A 20311-nucleotide genomic window follows, 5' to 3' on the forward strand; every position below is an offset into this window, starting at 1 on the left:
TACAGTGAGAATAATTACAATGCACTCAATGTACTATTATTAAATAATTACTTGTCAGCTACTTGAATACTCCCCAGAAACATGACTTTATCACTTTTAATATAGAATACATAGATATGAAAAGACTGTTTTGAAAATTTGCATCCATTCTGCTGAAATAGTCTCACATAAAGCAAGCATTATCCGGATGACATGGTTTAAAACTTTGCAGTCTAAAGTGGCATTTTGGATTTTCTTATGGGGGAGTGGGACGTAGATCTTTAGCAGGGCTTGTTGCCAGCAGATGCAGAAGTGCAGGCGTGGCTTACAGATGGTCATCTTGGCAAGCCTGCCTGCGTCAGCAGGAAAATTGCTGACCCGGTATCTTAGGTCAGCGTTAGGTAGACCAAAGAGAGAAGGGAGAAAAGGAAGGGAAAAAAAAAAAAAACTTTGTTCCTCTCTGTAACCCTGGTGTATCTGTTCTTTCTGATTCTTTGTAAGACAGAGTTGTTGGATTGATTCATATTTTCAAAACCATTTGCCTCTGTTTTACTAGCTTCCTCTAGGACGCTCTGGGCTTGTAGACCAGGGTGGATCAAGGAGAACTCAGCTGGGAGATGCTTTACCAGAGGGAGGGAGGGACTGCCTTCTCCCCACCGAACGCCTGAGCCTGAACCCTGGCAACGACCTGGAATGATGCGATCTCATAATTCAAGCGAGGGTGGAAGGTTTATGTTAAGGAACTCTGTGTTTACTCACATAGGCCAAAGAAAGAAGAGAATGCAAAAGGGCTCATTACCCTTATTGGAAAGGAAATGAAGAAATCACTTTTATCCTTCCCATCTACTAGTTACAAAATTGGGAATTCAGGAATACATTACTGCTCTCTCATTGACCCTTTAATTTGTCTTAATTTTATAACAACTATACTAAGGTGACCTAGAGTTCAACTGCCCTCCCTGCTGCTGCTTTCTTAAGGAAGCCACTGGAGCTGCAGAAGTCTCGCCCAAACATAACCTATGCACAACACCCACCACAAAAAAACCCTCCTGCATTATGGTGGAAACTGCAGAATAGTAGGCAGAGATTTTGAGATCTGACACTTTTCCCAAGATCCTCTTGTGTAGAACAGGATTATAGAGAAAATGAGACTGAAAAGAACCCATGACTGCTAGTCAAACAGCCTACCCGGTCACCTAGAACTCCTTGTTCTTCAAAAGTCAAAATCCTATTCTAACAATTGCCTTGGGCCGCCCTACCACTTTATCCTGGCTAAGCCTTTATCAGAACGTGGAAGTATATCAATTTGAATGGGAGTTGACAGAGAAAAGGAGACTGTAAAAGTTCATCGTACTTAATAACTCCCACCTCACAGTCATCTGGGAATGTCACCATACGGAGCAGTTTGGAAACAGAAACTTGGCTACATTAATGTCTTTACCACCAGGCAGAGAGCTCACATTTGCCCAGCCTGTTCTGTTGGAGTAATTTTTTTTTCATTTTTATTTTCTTTAACATGTGCAAAGATAAGCCTTGGGTCTGTTCCTAGCAGACCCTAGAGAACCAAAAGGAAAGCCCCTTCTTTAAAAACCACACACCATCCAGAGTAGGGTGAGAAACTTAAGATGAGAAAGGAGAGCCGTCAGTGGGCAGCTGGGGTCCAGGTGATTTACCACACGTGTCCGGCAACAGTCCGTGTTTCTCGCTGTCAGATGCTGCGGGCTGAGCCCCGGCTCTGGCTCTTGCGTCCCATGGGACTTCGGTGAATCCATCCAGCCACACACTTCACCCATTCCCAGCAGCCTTTGGGAAAACAAACAGGAAGAATTGGAAACAACTCCTTTCCCAGAGAGCCCACCCACTGGAGAGCTTCTCAGCATTTCTTGTACTTAGAAGTGATGGAAAACTCCAGTGGCTTTTTCATGCTCTCTCCTGTCCTCTGTGATCTGTCATCAGGGAGCTTCTATGCTTTACAGAAACCGTAAGGGACTTCTAAAGTCCACAGCCTGGGATCCAACTCCTACCTCCCCCACTGTCTAGCTGGGGACCTTGGGCAACAGGAAGCCAGGGAGCAGTAATTATTACCCTTATGTAGGAATTCTTATGACACAGAGATGGGGAGAAACCTGAAGGTCCAATTCCCAAGTTAGAATAGACTCCTGAATTGAGCTAGCACCGTGCATGCACCGAGGTTTGCATTTTTTGCATTGCACTGGATAGATTGAGAATGAGCTCTCCAAATAGGAGAAAGTCTATTTAATTATGACTAATTCCTTCCCATAGGTGCACCAATGTTCAAAGCATACATTTCATTCATTTGTACATCTATATCTCACAAAAGATTTGAGATACAAAGAGCTTTCATTGGCATTCCCAATCAACTCTCAGCTTCTCTGAAGAGCAGACAGGGCTAGTATAATCCTATTTTACAGAGGCAGAAACTGAGGCTCACAAGGTTCAAGGGACTTGTCCAAGGTCCCACAATAGGTTAATGACAGGACTAGGACTCGGGACCAGCCAGACTATGTGACTTATCCAGAGCCCCTCCTGGCTCACCTGGCCCACAGCATCTGAATAACAAGGAATGAATGTGGTGCTTGTAAGGTAGGAAATCAGTGGTTAGCCTGAGTCCCTGCACAAAAGCTATAAGCAATGGAAACGATGCTTTACCCAAACACAAAGGACTCCAGGCAGAAATTTTTGCCCTTCCTGTGACAGATAGCTATTTTTACTGGGGCTCCTGACTCTTTCCTCTCCCCCTAGTGCATGGAGGGCAGGCCAGTGCTTCCTGTTCTACAGCTCCCTTCTCTCTTCAGAGGCTCTGTCCCCTGTGCTCCCTGCCAGCTTGTCTTTCAGTTTCCCATCTTCCCCACAAAGAGTCAGTGTGGGTGAAAGGATGGGAAAGAGGATGTCTCAGGCTATCTCTGGCCTGTGGCTGTAGACCAAGCAGCAAGTAGCTCTGGAGGTCGGCCCTGCTCGGTTGCAGATCTCTGCTGCCGCCCCAGGAGCACTGTGACCATGCGCCAGACCCTGGGCCCGGGCTTTTCACCTGCAGTGATCGCTAGTCCACAGGTGAACCCTGCGGGGGCACGGCTCTTAACCCCAGTTCACAAACGAGGAAACCAGGGCTCAAGAAAATAGCTCACTTGAAATCACTCAGCAAGGTGGTCAGAAGGATACTACATTAGGAAAACTTTCACCATTGGGCACAGAATGAGGCTCCAATCTGCCACAGTCTACTTGGGCATGCTGTCTTAAAGCCACGAGGATATGGCACCTTACATAAGATTGGAAAAAACACCAGTTGGCTATTTCAGAAATGGGGGATAAAAGAGGGCTGATGAAAAGTATTGGTTCTGTTTAAAATCAGTCATAGCGCAGGGGTCAGAAGTGGGGGTTTTCTGAAGACCCCAAGAGCCATCCCAGCATTGCCTTCCCCACTTGGTGGATGGCTTCTCTCATTACCCACCCCAGGATGGGTGCTGGACGGAGTGGCAGGATCTGATCTGTGACACACCCTGCCCCTCCCACACCCCCCAAAAAAGCCACTGATGGCTGGGGCTACTGCTACTGGGGCCTTTACAGGACCACTCCCCACACGTGGGGTTCTCTGGAGGCAGAGGTCTGGGCCCTGCCTCAGCCACTAACTCAGTAACCCTATCTGTGAAGTGGGCAGGCTAGACAAATGGTCCCCTAGACCCCGACCAGTGTTTACATTCAAGCACCCTGATTTCCCTCTGGCTGCCTGTCCAAACCACCAGAGTCCTCGTCCCGCTTGATAGTGGACACCCTGGGTTGCGTCTGAGCACACGGGCAGAGGACGGTAGCCACCACAGTTCCCAAAGCACGCCGTCCACTGGGACAAGCCACAATCCACCTTGAACTCTCTCACTCCCTGGCTTGTCTTCTATCATTCTGAAAAGCAGCAAGTGAAACTGTTCCTTGCATGACACCTCCATCATGCCATGGCTCTCTGGTGGTATTTATCACACTTTCTAGTGACGCTGTATTCGGACCAGTGTTCACGTCTGTTAACTCACTTGAGCCTCACAAAAACTCTGCAAAGCCCTCGTTCTGAGATGAGAAAACGGGGGTTCAAAAGGTTGAGTTTTTCAAGGTGAGACAGCTGATCAGTGGTGGAGCTAGAATCCGCCCGCATCATCTTTCCACACCCCACATTGTTCCTACCCTGAGACAGGCTTGAGCTCAAGCTGCGCCGAGGGGCATCCCAGGTGGGCCGGGCAAGGTGCCCTCAACCACAGCTTTGCCCATGAAGCTGGGCACCTCCCACCCCTCGGAGAGGCCTGGCCCTTCCCCAGTCCCATGCAGCCCAGGCAGCACGCTTGGGGTGACCACTGCCCACCACAGGCTGCTCAACCCTAACACTGCCCAGGCAGCAATGAGTCCAGGCAGGCAACCTTCTGCTATCGAACCAGCACTGTTCCAGGGCTCTTTCTTTCATCCCTCACAAAGGAGACAGTGGAGGAAACAGGTCTGTAAAGGATATCTTGTCGGACTGCACAATTGGCAGATGGTGGAAGCTGGACCAGGGCTGAGCCCACCAATTCCAAATCCTATGCTCATGTCTCAATACACAAAGCTCAGGCGAGAAAGAAGGAAGAAGGGGCACACAGGCCTTAGAAACCATCCAGCTCGGAGCTTCCAGGACTACCCCACAGCAATCTTGACCTGTCCTGGGGACTTGTGGATCCAAGGGCCAGTGCACAGTGCCTCCCACAAAGGCCACCTCCTGGGAAGCTTGGGAACATAATCCACCAGCCTTTGATCCCTTGATTAGTCACCACCTTCACTCAGAACTTGAATCCCTCCCCCTCTCCATTGCCATCCATAAACTCAGTGAGAGTGCTCCCCACTCCACCCAACCTTCAGATCTGTCAGGCCACGGCTGATGCACTGCTTCCCCCCCTCCCCCCATCCCACCCACTTCCCAGAAGTTGCTAGGATTTATGCCTGTGCAAAATTTGCCCTCTAACTTCAAGGTAGATGCAAAATGACTTTGTCCCAGGACCTTTCAGCCTACTATTTCAAGTATTTTAACCCTTCATAAGAGAATAAGAAAACTGAGGCCTGGAGAAGTGAAAAAATAGGGACTTAGGGGCAAATCAGGTCTCCAGGCTTCCAACCCCACATTGTCCGTCTTTTAGCTCCACAAGCGCTTAATAATGATAGCCAGTGGTGGCTCAGAAACTGTGAACTGGCTCATAATCTACTAATTTGTATAAGAATTGTAATCAATTGCTTGCTGCTTCCTGCATGCCCACTTGATTCTCTGTGCTTTGGAATCCCAAGACACAGCCCATGAAGCTTCCCAGTGAGGCTGGGGAATCCTGGCTTCTGGAGTTTAGCTTTGAGGACTAAGTATGGTCTATGACTTTGAAATAGAACTGGATGGTCAAGAAGAGGCAGGCAAACCCAGTTCCCTGCATCGAGGCTCACCCGTGGTCCCCCCCCACACACACACACACCTGCCTACCTGGCTACTTGCAGGTGTGCACATCATAGATGCGGATGCACTCCTGGCAGCTGACATAGCAGCACCAGTGAAAGATGCAGTGGCACTTCTCCTTCCGTTTCTCCGTCCTCGTGTTGTGGCCACGGCCGCAGCAGAGCAAGTCGCAGCCGTCGATGCCATGGGAGGTGACATTGCAAGTCCGGTCCCTGGTGCCAAAGGAGCCTGTCTCAGGGTTGGGTTCACAAAAGTTGGGCGAGTTCTCGTAGTAAACCAGGTCCCTCTCAGTGGGTGGCTTAAAGAGGGCATACTTGGCCCGGAGGGTCTCCACCCAGCCACGGGACTCGCGGTGCTTCTCCACCACCATCTCAGAGGCGCTGTCGTACTTGTCCTTGAGAAAGTCCCCGATGGCGCGGAAGTCGGGCTGGGCCCACCAGCAGGTCTTCACCTCACAGCTGCCCGACAGTCCGTGGCACTTGCACTTGAGGTGCATGTGGTCCAGGATGGTCTGGGGAAGAGGGACAGCCGCTGGCCCCCACACTGACCCCACCTGGAGCGCTCCGTGGCCCTCCCATTTGTCCCACTCCCCTGGGCCTCCAGCCTCTTCTGCACCAGGAACTGACCAGGACCGAGGCCCAAAAGAATGGTCATTGTTTCTCTCCCTCTCCCACACCAGCACTGATAGACACCACCACATCCATTTCTTAAAGCCAGGCAGTTAACAGGTGAGAAAACTTAGGCTGGGGGCTTATGCCACTTGCCCAAGGTCACACAATCATGGGAAGGAGTGGCCCTGAATGCAGAGTTAGGCCCACCCGACTTCATGGCAGGAGGGCCGGGGAAGCCGTCCCGTGGAGCGGCCACACTGACTCTAGCCCAGGCGGGGACCCAACAGCCCAGCGAAGAAGGAGGAGGATGGGCAGAGGGGTGGCCGCAGGTGTGGAGAGGGGCCCAGCCTCATCAAGGGGAAAGAGGAGAACGGGGAGGGGAGCCGGGGACTCTCAGGGCGGCCGGAAGAGGGCAAGGCAGGTGAGGCCACTCCCGGGGTGGGGGGGTGGGGGGCGCAGGGGCGGGGGCAATGTGGCTCACCGTGCGGCCCGCCTCGTTGTTGTGCTTGTTCATGGCCGAACGTGCGTCCGGCCTGTTCTCGCGCGCGTCCGCGAACTCCCGGGACACCAGCACCCCGAAGTCGGCGTCTTCGCTGCAGCCGCCCCACTTCCAGCCCTCTCCGGGCGGCCCCTTGTGGTGCGAATCGCAGCCGCAGATGGTGGAGGTGCCCTCGGCGCAGGAGCGCGTGACGGCGAAGGCCACGCCGGCCGAGGCGATGGCATGCACGAAGGCCGACTCGCGGGTGGCTGCGGGAGGACGTGGGGAGGCGGTGTCAGGTCCCCGCCTGGACTTCCCCACCCGGGGCTGGGAGGGTGGGGCAGAGCCTTAGGACTCAGAAGCGGGGAGGAAAAAGGAGGGAGTGGAGATGCTGCCCCAGCCCTAGCTGCCTGGGGACCCTCACCTTAGGGACGAGCCCGGGGACACTAATTGATTAGCGCAGGGCCTCAGCAGCTGGCACCGGGCAGAGCGCGAGCCTGCTGGAAAGGCCAGGGGCGGAAAGGATGGCTCTAAGGTTTGCGTAGAGAGGTCAGCAGCACTCTGTCCTGGTCCGGGCCTGCTGCCCTCCACTTCCTCAAACTCCAGAGACCCCCAGAGCCTGCCTGAGCCCTCGCACTCCTGAGATAACCCAAGGTCTGAGAGAAGGGAGGCTTGGGAACCAACAGCCCAAACCTACCCGAGCCCACCCATTCCAACCTGGATACCCTCCGCAGACTCCTTCTTTCCCTGAGCCTCAGTTATCCTCTTGGTAAAATGGGTACGACTTCCCCTTGGTCGGAGTCAGAGCTCCTGATCAGGAGGGCAGTGGCTGGTGCCTCCCTCCCCTCTCCAGCAAGACCAGGGGTTTGGGACTGAGAAAGCCAGGCCCCTACCAGAAGGGATGCCGGCACAGGGCGGCCCCCCAGGTTGTGGCCCAGACCAGGTTCCGGGCAGGGAAACAAGAAGCGACCCCCCGCCCCCGTCCCACCTCGGCCGTAATGACAGCCAGCGGTGAGTGCGCCACAGGCCAGACTCCGCTCTTCCTGCGCTTCACCCCATTTCGTCCTCTTAACCCTGAAGCCGATGCTTTTATTGTCGGCCCATTTTACAAATAAGAGACACTGAGGCTCAGGGCGGCAAAGTCCTGAGAGCCCTGCTTGTCCACCATCTCTGATTACTAGGTAGGAGCCCAAGGTGAGCCGTCCGAGGCTGCCCAGCCTGGAGACGACGGGCCGGCCTCGCAGCCGGGGCTCGCGCCTCCCCTCCTGAGCGTGCGGCGTGCGGGACGGACCCTGCCAGACCACCGAGCCACGCGTCCCGGGTCGGGGGCCCACCCCCTGCGCTCTCCTCGCCCCAGGGCGAGCCCCTCCCTCTCCACCGTGCGGGGGTGGGGGCGCCTAGGGCGCGCTGGCAGGGCCCGGCGCCCCTCGCTTCCGGCCGGGCCCGCGGCCTCTCGCGGCGGCGGCGGCGGCGCCCGCGTCCCGGGCCGCGCTGGGTTCCCAGCCCCGGGGACCAGGGGACGAGGGGGCGGCGGGGGCGGGGCGGGGATTAGCCTGGGAGCGGCGCTGACAGCCCCGCTGTGCCCGTCCGCGTCCGGCGGGGCCCGCTGGGCCGCTCAATCCGCCTTTGTTCCCGCGGTGTCACACCGCATTACCCGCATAATGCGGCCGCCGGGTCCGGGCCGCCGGGCCGGCCGCCACCGCGTAGCAACGGGCGGCTCCCGCGGCCGGGCCGCGCCCCGGGCCCCGGCGCCGGCCGGCGAAATCCCCATTGAAGCGGCGCCCCCCGCCCCCGCGCCGCGCCGCGCCGAATGGCCAGAGGGCGTGTGAATGGCGCGGCGGCCGCAGCGGGCGCGGGGCCGGGCTGCGCGGTGGGGGGCGGCGCTCCGGCCCTTTCAAGCCGCCTAAGACTCTCCTCCCGGGGAATCTCGGGCTCGCAGCGCGGCCTGTCGCCATCCGGCCGCCGATCCCCGCGCCCCCCGCCCCGCCCGGGGCAGCTCGGGCCGCCGCCGGAGCAGCCCCGCGGCAGGACCCCTCCCCTCCGCCCTCGGCCCCCTGCCCGCAGGCCCAGCCCTGGGGGGTCGGTTCTGCCCTCGCCGAAGATGCGCGCCTCGAAACCGGCCGATTCTCTGCGGTCCTGGGGCTCGAAGGGTGGGAAGGGCTGAACTCTTGGCGGCCGGCTCAGCGGGGAGGGAGCCAACACGCCGACTGGGCAAGGGTTAGAACTCGGGTTCACAGCCCGGGCTCTGGGTCCTGGGCGCGCGGGTGGACCTTCCTCCCGCAGAGTCCTTGCTTTATTCACACCCCCCAGAGTTTCTGACATAGACCCCCAACTCGAACGCTCCCTCGGGCAATTTAGGGACTAAGGCGTCTGGTAGAAGCTACGACAGTGACTTAAAATGCAATGCACAGAAGTAAAAGGGCAATGAGCTCAAAGACCTGATTCTCACTGCCTAGTGTCCGGAGCAGGGCAGAGCGGTCAGCAAGTGAGTCTTGCTTTCGGGGAGCGCGTCTAGATGCGGAGGCTGATTGATTAAGAACCGCCTGGCCCGAGGTGGGGCGCAGGAAAGCGAAGAGACACACACCGGCAAGATCAAGTTTGAAATGCAAACCGCCGCCACTTGGCCCCAATTAGAGGGCAAACCTTTTATGTAAACAAGAAATAATTAGCTTTGGTAATAGAAGCGCCAACGGAGTCATCATCCATTGATTTGCTAATTGCTCTTCTGTTCCATGACAATAGTCAGTTTTTGGTCTGTAGATCAGGTAGACTCAGCGTACCTGAGGCAGGTAAGTGGGGAGGGTGGTCAGCGCCCACTCACCTCCTTCCCAGGTCCAACTGGATGCTCACATCCCTTTTCTTTCAGGCTGTACTTGCAGCTCCTATCACTTCCCGCACTCAAAAAAGGAAGGAGTGACAGACCTCACCCTCTTGGGTGTCAAAGACAAGGGGGCGGGGGTGGGGTGCGCGGGGATGGGGGTGGGGTGGGGCAAGGGTTCCAGTTCTTGTGGAAAAGGAGAGGTAGCTCCCCCGAGACCTGATGAGCCCAGCAGGGATCATGAAATTCCTGGATATTGCAGTTCCTCAAAGAGTTGCCCATTTTCAGCCCAGAACTCATGAGCTCCAAAGCCCCATCTTGGGAGAAATTGCACCCCTCCTCCTTCCCTCCCGCCAGTGCTTCCGTGTTTGATATCAAGTCACGTGGCTCCCATTCATTTAAAGAGCAGAGAGACCCCAGATGGCTGGAAAATCACCCAGAGGCCAGTGCGCCCTCTAGCCCCACCACAGTTCCAGTCCTTCGCCCCCCGGCCCCCCAGCACCAGGTGGCTTCCCCAGAATTCTCTGTTTGGAAGGACCAAAAGGTGATAATGCCCCCGTCCCCACCCCAAAGCTGTATTTGCATAGCACTTAGCATAGCACTGGGAAAATGTCACAAATGTCCACATCAAAGCCTGCCCCCCGCCCAGCTCCACAAGCCAGGAAGAAAGGTTGTGGCCTTCTCAGTGCCTGCTCTTAGGATCTTAGGGCATCTCAAGGCTGCAGTGCCATCTTCCCCATGCCACCCACCCCACAGCTCCAGGAAAGTATGCAGGGATGGTGTCAGCCTGGGACCGTCCAGAGGGGGACCGACCCACCTTGTGTAGAGGACATGGGGGTGGTGATCAGCTTTATTGCCCTTCCTGGGTGGGGGGGGGGGCACAGTATCCTGATGTCCTCCCCCTCCCAGCCCTCGCCCAGCCCCAATGGCCCAGAGCAGTACCTTTGTCGAGCACGGGCCCAAAGATGGCCAGGCTGTCATCGATGGTGGTGCAGTTCCAGCGGCGGCCCCGGAACTGGTGCTGGCACTCCTGGATGCCCAGCTTCACACCCTCCGCCACACTGGGCATGATCTCGATGTAATTGCGGCAGAAGCGCAGCTGCTTGGGGACCAGGCCTGGGATGGAGCCGCAGAGCAGGGGCTGTGAGCCCAAGGATGTATACTGCTGGCCCAGGGCCAGGGACCTGTAGGCAGAAAGAGGAAGTGGCTCTGTGGGCATAGCTCCCGACCCCTCATGGGCATTGTTGCTCCCCCATGAGCCCTCTGGGGCAGGTGCAGATTCCCTGCCTTCTGAGAAGCCTGCCTTTGGCCTCAGGAGCACACAGCACTCTGAAGGGCAGAGCCACCCCTTGGCAGGGCATCTCCAGCATGTCAATGCAACAATGCAATGTCATGAAAAGAACCCTGGACTGGAAAGATGGTATTTGGGGCCCAGGTCAAACCTTCCAGTCTTTGACATTAAATTGGCTGGGCTGGAAAGCCTTCTGGGGAGTCTAGGGTTCTGGGGCCACATGGAGACTTCCAAGGACCCATGGAAAGGAACCCGTGAAGGCAGGAGCTGCTCTGACCTTGCCCCCATCTCAGAAATGGCAAGAGCTCGACCCTAGCAGGGAGCAAGCTCACGCACACACACAGACCACCCCTGTTAACACCCCTCACCCCAGGACACTGCCTGCTCAGTCCAGACACGCCACCCCCACCCCAGCTTTCTCCCAGGGAATTGGTAACTGGCACTGGGTTCTCTGTCCCCTGTCTGTCAAGGCCTCCGTGGCCACCTTCATCGCTCCCCAGGAAATTCACTAATGATTGGAGCTTGACTTTAGTTCAGGGTCGGGAAATAGAAGACCTCATTTCTCACTGTCCTCATCCACCACTGTGTGGGTGAGCTTGGTCAAGTCCCTTCTGCTGCCCCTCAGTTTTCAGTTGGTATTCTGACAGTCTCTCTCAGGTTTTCCAAAGAGTCAACAGAAGGAAAGGCCTTGAGGGAGGAACAAGAGTTTCAAATACTAGAAAACCAAGGTGCTGTGGACGTTGCTTTCTTCCACCCCTACCCCTAGCACAGGAGCAGCAAAAAAGTCATATTGTCAAGAGGTGAGAAAATGATCTGTGAGTCCCAGTGGACTTCAAGGCCAGTTGTGATCAGCACTGTGATCAGGAGTAGTGTGAGCTGGAGGAAAGGGGTATATGGGGGCTTATTTCTTTCCCCTGATACCAAGCTCTGACCAGGGCTCTGATCTGGCATTGGTTGTTGGTCAGGTCACCCACACAAAGTGACCAGCAGAAGCCTTAGAAAGAGGGGTCAGGAAAAGACCCCAAGGACAGCTCAGGAAATAGTACATAGAAGTTTTCTGGGCTGGAAACAGGAACAAACCAAACATCCGCCATTTATCAAGATCCCACTGTATAACACTTCTAGTCAATTCTTCAAAGTGAGAATTATTACTACCCATTTTACAGATGAGGAAGCTGAGGTTTAGGTAGCAGTTTAGCTGGCTCAAGGCTTTCTGGTGCCAGGTCTGTGGTAGAAATGAGCTTGCTGTGTGCTTTCCCAAGACCAGAGTTCCCCTCGGCACCGTGGCGATGGGTGGCCCCTCCACCGTGGGCTGGACCTGGGCTCGGTTGTCAGAGGGAGAAGCAGAGCTTCATTTTTCTATTGATTCATGTTGGACTTTTTAACTGTGTATTGTGGTGCCTCATATACAACTCAACCGCTTGTTTTTATTTCTTTGGGGGGAAAGGATTGGGGGACCGGATCCGGGATTTGGATGGTAGCAGATGGTAACATTTACTAGATGTTTCCATGTCTGGGGTACCAAGTCCTTTAAGGAGAAGGACTGAACTGCCTCAAGGCCTAATTTGTCCCTGATGATGGCTACTTGCCGGGCACTGCCTCTGTGCCTGGCTGAGCTGAGGCTCATGAAACACCCTACAATGCAGGGGGTGGCTGTGAGCAGTCCTGCTTTACAGACGGCTTAGCCTTGAAGGTTGAGTAGCCAGCCAAGGCCACAGAGCTACTCCCAGTTACTCACTGGAACCCAAGCCCTCTGACTTCAGAGGCCGTGGAGGGGACCACCCTGCCTTCTGGACAACACCTGGGGTCCTGGAGCTGGGGGGCAAGGTGGATTCAGGCCTGACTCATCTACTACCACTCCCCAGGCTTTGGCACTGAGCCCACGCTGAGTGGGACAGAGAGGGTCAGCCCGGACCCTGGCGAGCACGTGGTAGGCAGCACTCAAAGCCCTGCAGATTGACACCCGCCTCCCACCCTGTTGACAGCCATCAACAGCTTACAGTGATATTACGAGAATAAAATCTCCATCATTGCTAAGAAATAAATAATGGGGGGAACAAAGGTTAAAATAAATTGAGTAGATTGAAATAGTAGTGGTCAATGAAAGGGAATGGTAAAAGGTCTAGCAGGTATGAGTTTTTTCTTTTTTTCTTTCTTTTGCTGGAGTGATGCAAACGTTCCAAAAAATTATCACGGTGATAAATATACAACTATGTGGTGATATTGTGAGCCATTGATTGTAACCATGACAAGAATGTTTATTTGTCAACAATGTTTGTATGTCTGTTCGTTGTTTATAATAAAAATACAAATAAAAATGCAGATTAAAAAATATATATCTCTATCACTTACTGCATGCCCGCCATGTGTGGTCATGTGTCCATTTCCTCACTGAATCCTCACGGCACATCCACAACGCAGGGCCTTCATTCTCATTTCCCCCGTTTCATTAAAGTTATTTTAAAAAATACACTATACATGATCTCAGTGACTCAGCCCCCAGGGCTTAGCATAAAGGTCCTGCTGGGACCCTGGGAGAGGGACTTGGGAGCAAACTGAGGCCAGTCACCTAAGCAACCTGAAAAAGTCTGCAGGGCTGCCAGGCATCCGAGTTGAGCCTCCCAGCTAGTCCAGCCCCCAGAGGGTCCTCTGGCTCCTGCCAGCTCCCCTGCTGTGTGGGGAAGCCAGGCAGGGGTGCTGTGCGGATGGGTCAGCCCAGGGCCACCCCAGGAGGGAGCCCAGGCCTTGCCCACCTAAACTCCTCTGATGTTCAGGCCCACAGGCCATGCGGGCTTGGTCTGAGTGTGGGGCCCCTGTAAAGGAGGGCTGCAGGGCCTTTTGCCCCCTCTCGCCCACTGGCCTGCCCCCGACTGCACCCACTTCCCAGCCGCAGGACCCCTCTGAGATGCCCTTCCCTGGGCTGCGAGGCTGGGCCCTCCACCTCTCCTGGGTGTTTCTCCCCATCTCCGACTCACCCTGGCACCCTTCTTGGAGTATCTTCTCACAGGTGCCTCCATCCACGCCTGTCCCTGGCCCCAGCCCCCTCCGCATGCTCTAACGGGGTGGGCCTGGCTCATGGTCGCCTTGGGCATGAGGTGACCCCACACTGCCCGCCCCCATTTCCTGCACTACTCACAGCCAAGCCAGCTCCCAAGGGCCCCTGCCTCCCTCTACCCGAAGACATGAATGTGGGGCCTGAGGGGACCTCTGGGGCCTTTCTGATGTCCTCCCACGGCGTCCCGCCTCCCCGTCCTCCTGCCTCCCCCTCTCCTGGTCTCCGCCTCATACCTGCCGGCACCTTTGCAGGCCCGGCCACCTTTACGCTAAGCCCCGGGAGCTGGGTCAGAACCTGCAGGGTGTCTGTGCTGGAGGCACTGAGGGCACACAAAGACGGGAGTCCGGGAGCAAGAGCCAGGCCCCAAGGAGAGCAGGGACCCGCCGAGCCGCTCGGCCCCCTCCGGAGCCAGGCTGGGGCCTGTGGTTTTTCTACCACAGGGAAGGGGACAGAGGAGTGGGGAGCCTGGGGCTCTTCCTTTCCACCCTCCTTGCCCCACCCCTTCAAGAGGTTCCCTGCTCCCTGGTTTCCCAAGTCCCTCCCCCAGGGTCCCAGCTCTGGCTGCCGCAGCCCTGTTAGCTGCAAAGGCCAGAGTCACTCCCCCAACATTTCCCAACAAGGAGACACCACGGTTCCCTCCACCACCCTTACGGACACCAAGGCCTGGGTGACCAGGAAGTCCTTCCCGTAGTCTAACTGCAGTCTCTCCTCCAGCCCAAGTGAACCTCCCATTGTCCTCTGCAGTCCCATTCGACGCTAGCACTAATAAGGGCAGCCTTTTATTTAGCACGTGCTGCAGGCCAGGCCGTCGCATATTTTCTCTCTGTGAGGCGGGAGCCGCCATCCTCCATTCACAAATGAGAGGCGCGGCACAGAGAGGCTGGATGCCTTACACGAGAAATTGGTGGAGCCGGAATCCACGCTCAGGGTTTGTCTGTCTCCCATGCGTCATTACACGTTTCTGTGAGCGTGCAAGTGGTAACATAAATGACATAAAATTTGTCATTTTTAAGCGTACAACTCAGTGGTATTAATTATATTTATGATGTTGTGCAACCTTCATCAGAATCGATTTCTAAAGCTGTTTCATCACCCCAAACAGAGCCCTTGCACCCATTATGGAATAACTCCCCATTTCTCCTCCCCCTGAACCCCATTACGCTCTAATCTACTTTCGGTAGCTATAGATTTGCCTATTTCAGCTATTTCACATGAGTGGAATAATATACTGTCTGTCTGTCTGTGTCTGGCTTTTTTCGGTCAGTGTCCTGTGAAGTGTGAGGGTCTTATGCAACCACCCCCCTCTCCCCTGGAGGGACATCCCCCGCAGCCTCAGAGACAATGAGGCGTCTCCCTCTTCCCACCAAACCCTGTTTCCTCCCAGCTGCCCAACCCCTACAGATTGTGGACCCAGGAGCCAGCCTGCCTGCGTTCAAAACCAGCTCTGCCATTTCCTAGCTACATTTACTTAATTATCCTTCCCATGCCTCAGTTTCCTCATCTGTAAAATAGAGCTAATGGGAGGAGCAAACGGCATAGCCGGCGTCTGGCACATAGGAAGCCCTCAGCAGTGGTCACTGTGGCATCCAGGCCTTTTGGGCTGTCCCTGGCACTTTCTTCTTTTTTTAAATAATTATGCATGAGGCAGCTAATAATTTTATTGACTATAAACATTTGCTGTTTTTCATTTAGGAACCAAACCCTTAAAACACGCTATCTATGCAATCATGGCACATTATATATAAGTCCTTATGACATAAAAAATAAATACAGCTACTTAACTACAAAATGTCAAATAAAAGTGACATGTACAGTGTATTATTTAAAAAAACTTTAACCTCTGAGTCAGTATACCAGAAGTGGTTGTGCATCCTTAAAAACACCTGGAGTGGGGGGGAGGGCTCTGCCTCTCAGTTCAGACAGACCAGCCTCCCCCATGTTCCCGGCACTCTATCCCTGTCTTGTCAACCTCATTCCTTCCATCCTCCCGCTTGGAAGAGCACGGCAGGATTTCTGGAGCCCTTTCCCATCCACCTCCCATTGGACCAGAGCAAGCTGGCCCCTCCCCCAGCAGCGCTATCCTCACTGGGTAGCTGAACAGAGGCATTTGCGAGCTGGCTGAGTGTTAAACTAACCCACAGGGCACAGGCACTGGGACATTTCCAGGATGCTCCAGTCTCAGGGTTCAGCCTGGATCTGGACATTCTGCTGGTGATTAGCAGGGGCCTCTGGGGAAGGGGGTTTAGCTCTGTGCGCTGGTACTGGGAATCATGAGGCTGTGGTTGTGGGATTGATTTCTGGGGGACGGCTGTCTTCCCCCAAGCTCGTCCTGCCACCCCTGACGCCGAGCCTCCTACCCACACATGGCTTGTGTCTGACATGTCACCATCGCAGTCCCATTCCTTTAACCTGAAAGCCCATGTTCCACCATTGCACCACCAGCTTCTCTGGGAAGGCAGCGTGCTGAGCCTCATTTCCCTCAATTCTTCATAGCAAAGCGGGAGTGGTTTTGAGTGGACTGGCCCAGCGCCCCCACGCCGGGGCGCAGGCCAAGCCCTCCACCTGGAGCACGTCTCCGCTGCGGAGCCCTGCACACATCTCACCCATCCTTCAGACCCTCCCCCCGAGTGAAGTTCTCACACACGCACACCATGGCTGAACCATGATGTCACGATGTTGCGTGACATAAGCCAGACACAAACGAACAAATATTGTATGATCTCACTGAGATGAAAGAATTATGGATATGCATATTCATAGCGACAAAGTACATTATGGGGTACCAGGAGCAGGAGGTGGGGTGGTGGGTGGTGGTGGCAGCACCCCACTGGGCAGATGATTAGCACCAGCAAACAGTTTGCTTGTTCCTGGGTCACCCACAGGCTCCCAGACTGGACCAACCTCTCCTCTCTAGGGTTTCCTGAACCTTGTTCAGAGCTTAGGATCACAAAGTGCTGAACTGATTGGTTTCCAATTCCCCCCCGCTCCCCGCTATGCTAGTGTAAGTTCCCCGAAGACAGAGGTAGCATCCTCCTCCATTCCCTCCTAACCTCCTCATAGTACACACACACACACACAGCACCCGCACAGAGCCACAGTGACACACACAGGTGCACACGTGCTCAGCCAAGCAAAGGACCGAGTATCAAGTACATGATAGGGGGTGCACGGGTGGTTCAGTGGTAGAATACTCGCCTTCCATGTGCGAGACCCAGGTTCAGTTCCCGAACCATGCAACACCCCCCCCCCAAAAAAAGCACATGATAGGTACTCGCTAATTCTCAAGTGAAGGAATGAAGGAGCAACTTCTTCCTCAAAGGGCCAGTATGAGGCCTGTCCCCCGCATCTTGCATCCTCAGCCCCACTCCCCAGGCCTCGCCCCCCCATATCTTGCATCCTCAGCCCCACTGCCCAGGCCTCGCCCCCCCATATCTTGCATCCTCAGCCCCACTCCCCAGGCCTCGCCCCCCCATATCTTGCATCCTCAGCCCCACTCCCCAGCCCCCCCCCCCCCCCATATCTTGCATCCTCAGCCCCACTCCCCAGGCCTCGCCCCCCCATATCTTGCATCCTCAGCCCCACTCCCCAGGCCTCGCCCCCCCATATCTTGCATCCTCAGCCCCACTCCCCAGGCCTCGCCCCCCCATATCTTGTATCCTCAATCCCACCCCCTAGGCCTCCAGGCATCCGGAGGTTCCGCCTACACACAGGACAAGACTCCTCGGTTCCGCTGAGGAAGTTCCCACGTGAAGGATCTCAGGTGACGTTGGCCAGCGCCCATGGGAGGTAGGGACCTGCGTGGTGCCGGCAGCTGGTGAGGGGGAGGGCTGGGGGCTACTGCCAGGCCTTCCCAGCTGGGCCAGAGGCTATTTATACCAGCTTCTGACCCTGCCCCACCCAAGGGCCCCCTTCCAGCTCCCCTGAGGAAAGATCATCCTCCACCCCAACCACCCACCACCCAGCTGGCCGAGGACAGACCCACGCGGCCCAGTGGCCGGGCAGCAGGTGCCAGCAGCAGGCTGTTTGTGGAGACCAAGATGTTGATTCCTCAGGGTGGAAACCCCCCTCCAAACGCGACAGACTTTAAACAGCCCGTGTGGTCCTGCCCCCCACCCCATCCTCTGCCTCTGCACAGGTGACAACACCTCCTGTTGCCAGGGGGCCCCGGGGGCGGGGGGGGGGCTGCATGGCGCCAGCAGGGCAGAGATGAATTTTTTTTTAACCAGAAAATTCATCTCAACCGAGACACAGAACTGACTTGCACATCGTAACATGGGGAGAGAGACTAAAATGGGCCCTTTCCAGCGTGCCCAGCTCCGTCTCACGCTGCGCGGGGGACCCGCAGATTCCGCCACCACCAGGCAGCACCCAAGCCCCGCCAAGTCAGGCTGCTCGGCACGCGGGGAGAGCACACGGCCCGCCCCACCAGCGGCTTCCCTCAGGGTCCTGCACCCAGCCAGGCAGGCCCTGGGGCCGAACTTGTCTATGCTTTTGGGCTGGGAACCTACAGACATAAGAGTTTAGAGACAGCAAGACCTCAGGGGTCCTTTAGTCCAAGATGTTTCTTATTCATTTAGCCATTAAAAAAAAGAGAGAATTTATATGCTGCCTTCCCCATCCCCTATATGCACAACAGAAAGAGTGGCCTGAAGCCCCAGGGCTCCACTTTCCCCCTGGGCTCCTTCAAATGATGCAGCTTGAGATCCACTGGCCTCGTCTAATCCTCTCCTTCTATAGTCGGGAAGATTGAGGCCCAGAGAGGGTTTGGCATTTTCCCAGGTCACACAGCCGGCAGGTGGGAAAGCAGGAGCACAACCCAGGGCTCTTGATCACCTCTGGGGCTCCTTCTCGGTGCACCTTGGGCCTCCCTGGGGGAGGCTGCAGCACCTTTACCACTCACCAGTGCCCCTAACCTGGGGGAAGATAGATGTGCGTTGTCAGAAGCTTCTACGGGCTGTGTACAGAGTGCACAGAAGGGGGCTGTAGGTGGTCCCTACATATGGGAGGTGGGTCCCCAGGGCAGCAGCCCAGGGAAAGTTTTCCGAGTTTCCTTCCTCCTCCACCAGCCTCAGGGCGAGCCCCACAGCCAAGCCTCCCCATCATGCTTTCCTGGAATCACGGCCCCTCGGCCCCACCTTTGCTCACTGGTGAGGCTGAGCCTTCTTGCCAGCCCCAACGAGACAGCACCTGAAGTTTCTGGCCTATAGGTATCCCTTAAAATGACTGAGAGGGAGTGAAGGAAGGAGGGAGTCAGAATCTGTCTTCTTTGTGAGTATTTGTTCTCTCCTCCTCCAGCAGTGACCACTGAGTGTCTGTCCACCCTACAACCTGAAACTCAGCGCTCCACCTGCTGGCTCCTGGGCAGTACTGGACAGAGGCCCTCCCTGCTCCTGGGTCCAGTAGGCCCCACCCTGACATGGGACAAGACCAAAGATTCCAGAAGAGGAAGGAAAAACTTGAGAAATGGGCAAGAAATGTAGAGCCAAGCGCTGACCTTGGAACCCACGGCCACTTCCTCTCCACTTAGGTCGGGAGGCCACTCGGAGCTGGCGAATGTCACGAGTGCAGCCCAACAACCTTGTCGGCTGGGCAGGGCATGCGGCCCCGAGGCCCCCAGTGCCTGGAATGTCCAAGACGCCCAAGCCCAGACTGTGGGGGAGATTCTGCTCTCTACACAGGAGGCAACAGGCTGTGAGTGGGGGTCACCCACCTTCGTCCTTTGGAAGGGAGCTTGAGACAAAGTAAGAGGAGGAAACTTCTCCAGGGTTCCCAAGTGCCACGCTTCCTTGCCTGTCCCTGGGATACCTGTGGACCACCTGGGTGCAGAGCACAGGCCCATGCCCTTCCCAACATCTCCTGGCAGGGCCAATGGCTGGAGGGAGCTGCCGAGTCCAAAGGAGCACCGTAGTTCCCGGAGCTAGCCCAGATACTCCAGGAGATGCCTTCCTCAAACAAATGAGGACATCTCTCTGACCTTGCCCATTAGCCATTGCCTCATTCACTCAGCAGGCATGGGTGGACAATGGTTCTCATATGCCTCCAACAAGCAGGGAGCTTCTTTGCGTGCAAGAAGGGAGGGTGAGTGAGTGTGGAGAGGCTCCATGCTCTGATCTGGGGCCAGGGGCCAGAGACGAGTCAAGGAAGGAGCAACCACAGAGCGGAGAGAGCCCGCAGGGTCCCAGCCCCCTTGCTGGGTGGCCCACCCTGATTTGGTCCCAGCCATCCTGGAGCTGTGAGAATGTGGGGTGAAGGGAGGTGCCTGTCCTTCAGAGAGAAGGTTGAAGTGTCCCGTGCAAACAAATCCATTCACTGCCTAGTCATTCGGCGCACACTGGTTGAGTGAAGACTCTGGACCTGGCAGAGGTCCGGGCTCTGGGAACGTGGAGACGAATTAAGCCACACCCAAGCAGCACCCGACCAAGAGGCCTCTGTCAACAACAGACCAACAAGCTTGTTTCGAGCACCTTCTAGATCTGGGTGCCCAGGGTGCCCTGGATGAGTGAGAGGCAGTCCCAGGCACTTATAACCTGTGACCCACGAAGCCGCCATGCCAGGGGCGCATGAGCCACCATCCCGGAGAATAGAGAAGCCAGTGGGTTCCTGCCAGTTCAG

General features: G+C 55.8%; 1 protein-coding gene across 1 annotated transcript; it reads right to left on the bottom strand.

The window, feature by feature from the left end:
- Positions 1-902: 902 nt before the first annotated feature.
- On the bottom strand, positions 903-13010 carry WNT3 (Wnt family member 3). The gene is made up of 5 exons (XM_077163258.1): positions 12997-13010; positions 10296-10537; positions 6539-6804; positions 5474-5957; positions 903-1782 (listed from the first exon to the last, which is right to left on the bottom strand). The coding sequence occupies exons 1-4, from the start codon at positions 13008-13010 to the stop codon at positions 5478-5480; spliced, it is 1002 nt and encodes a 333-aa protein (XP_077019373.1). The 3' UTR covers positions 903-1782; positions 5474-5477.
- Between the last annotated feature and the right edge of the window lie 7301 nt (positions 13011-20311).

This window comes from Tamandua tetradactyla, chromosome 6, assembly GCF_023851605.1.
Source record: "Tamandua tetradactyla isolate mTamTet1 chromosome 6, mTamTet1.pri, whole genome shotgun sequence".
NCBI lineage: Eukaryota > Metazoa > Chordata > Mammalia > Pilosa > Myrmecophagidae > Tamandua > Tamandua tetradactyla.

Bases quoted from the DNA above. Each gene is read 5' to 3' on its own strand.
- WNT3 (XM_077163258.1), bottom strand. The intron at 6,805-10,295 runs GTACTGCTCTGG...GTCCTCCCGCAG, and splicing joins TGGGCCCGTGCTCGACAAAG to CCACCCGCGAGTCGGCCTTC. The intron at 5,958-6,538 runs GTGAGCCACATT...CCTCTTCCCCAG, and splicing joins ACAACGAGGCGGGCCGCACG to ACCATCCTGGACCACATGCA.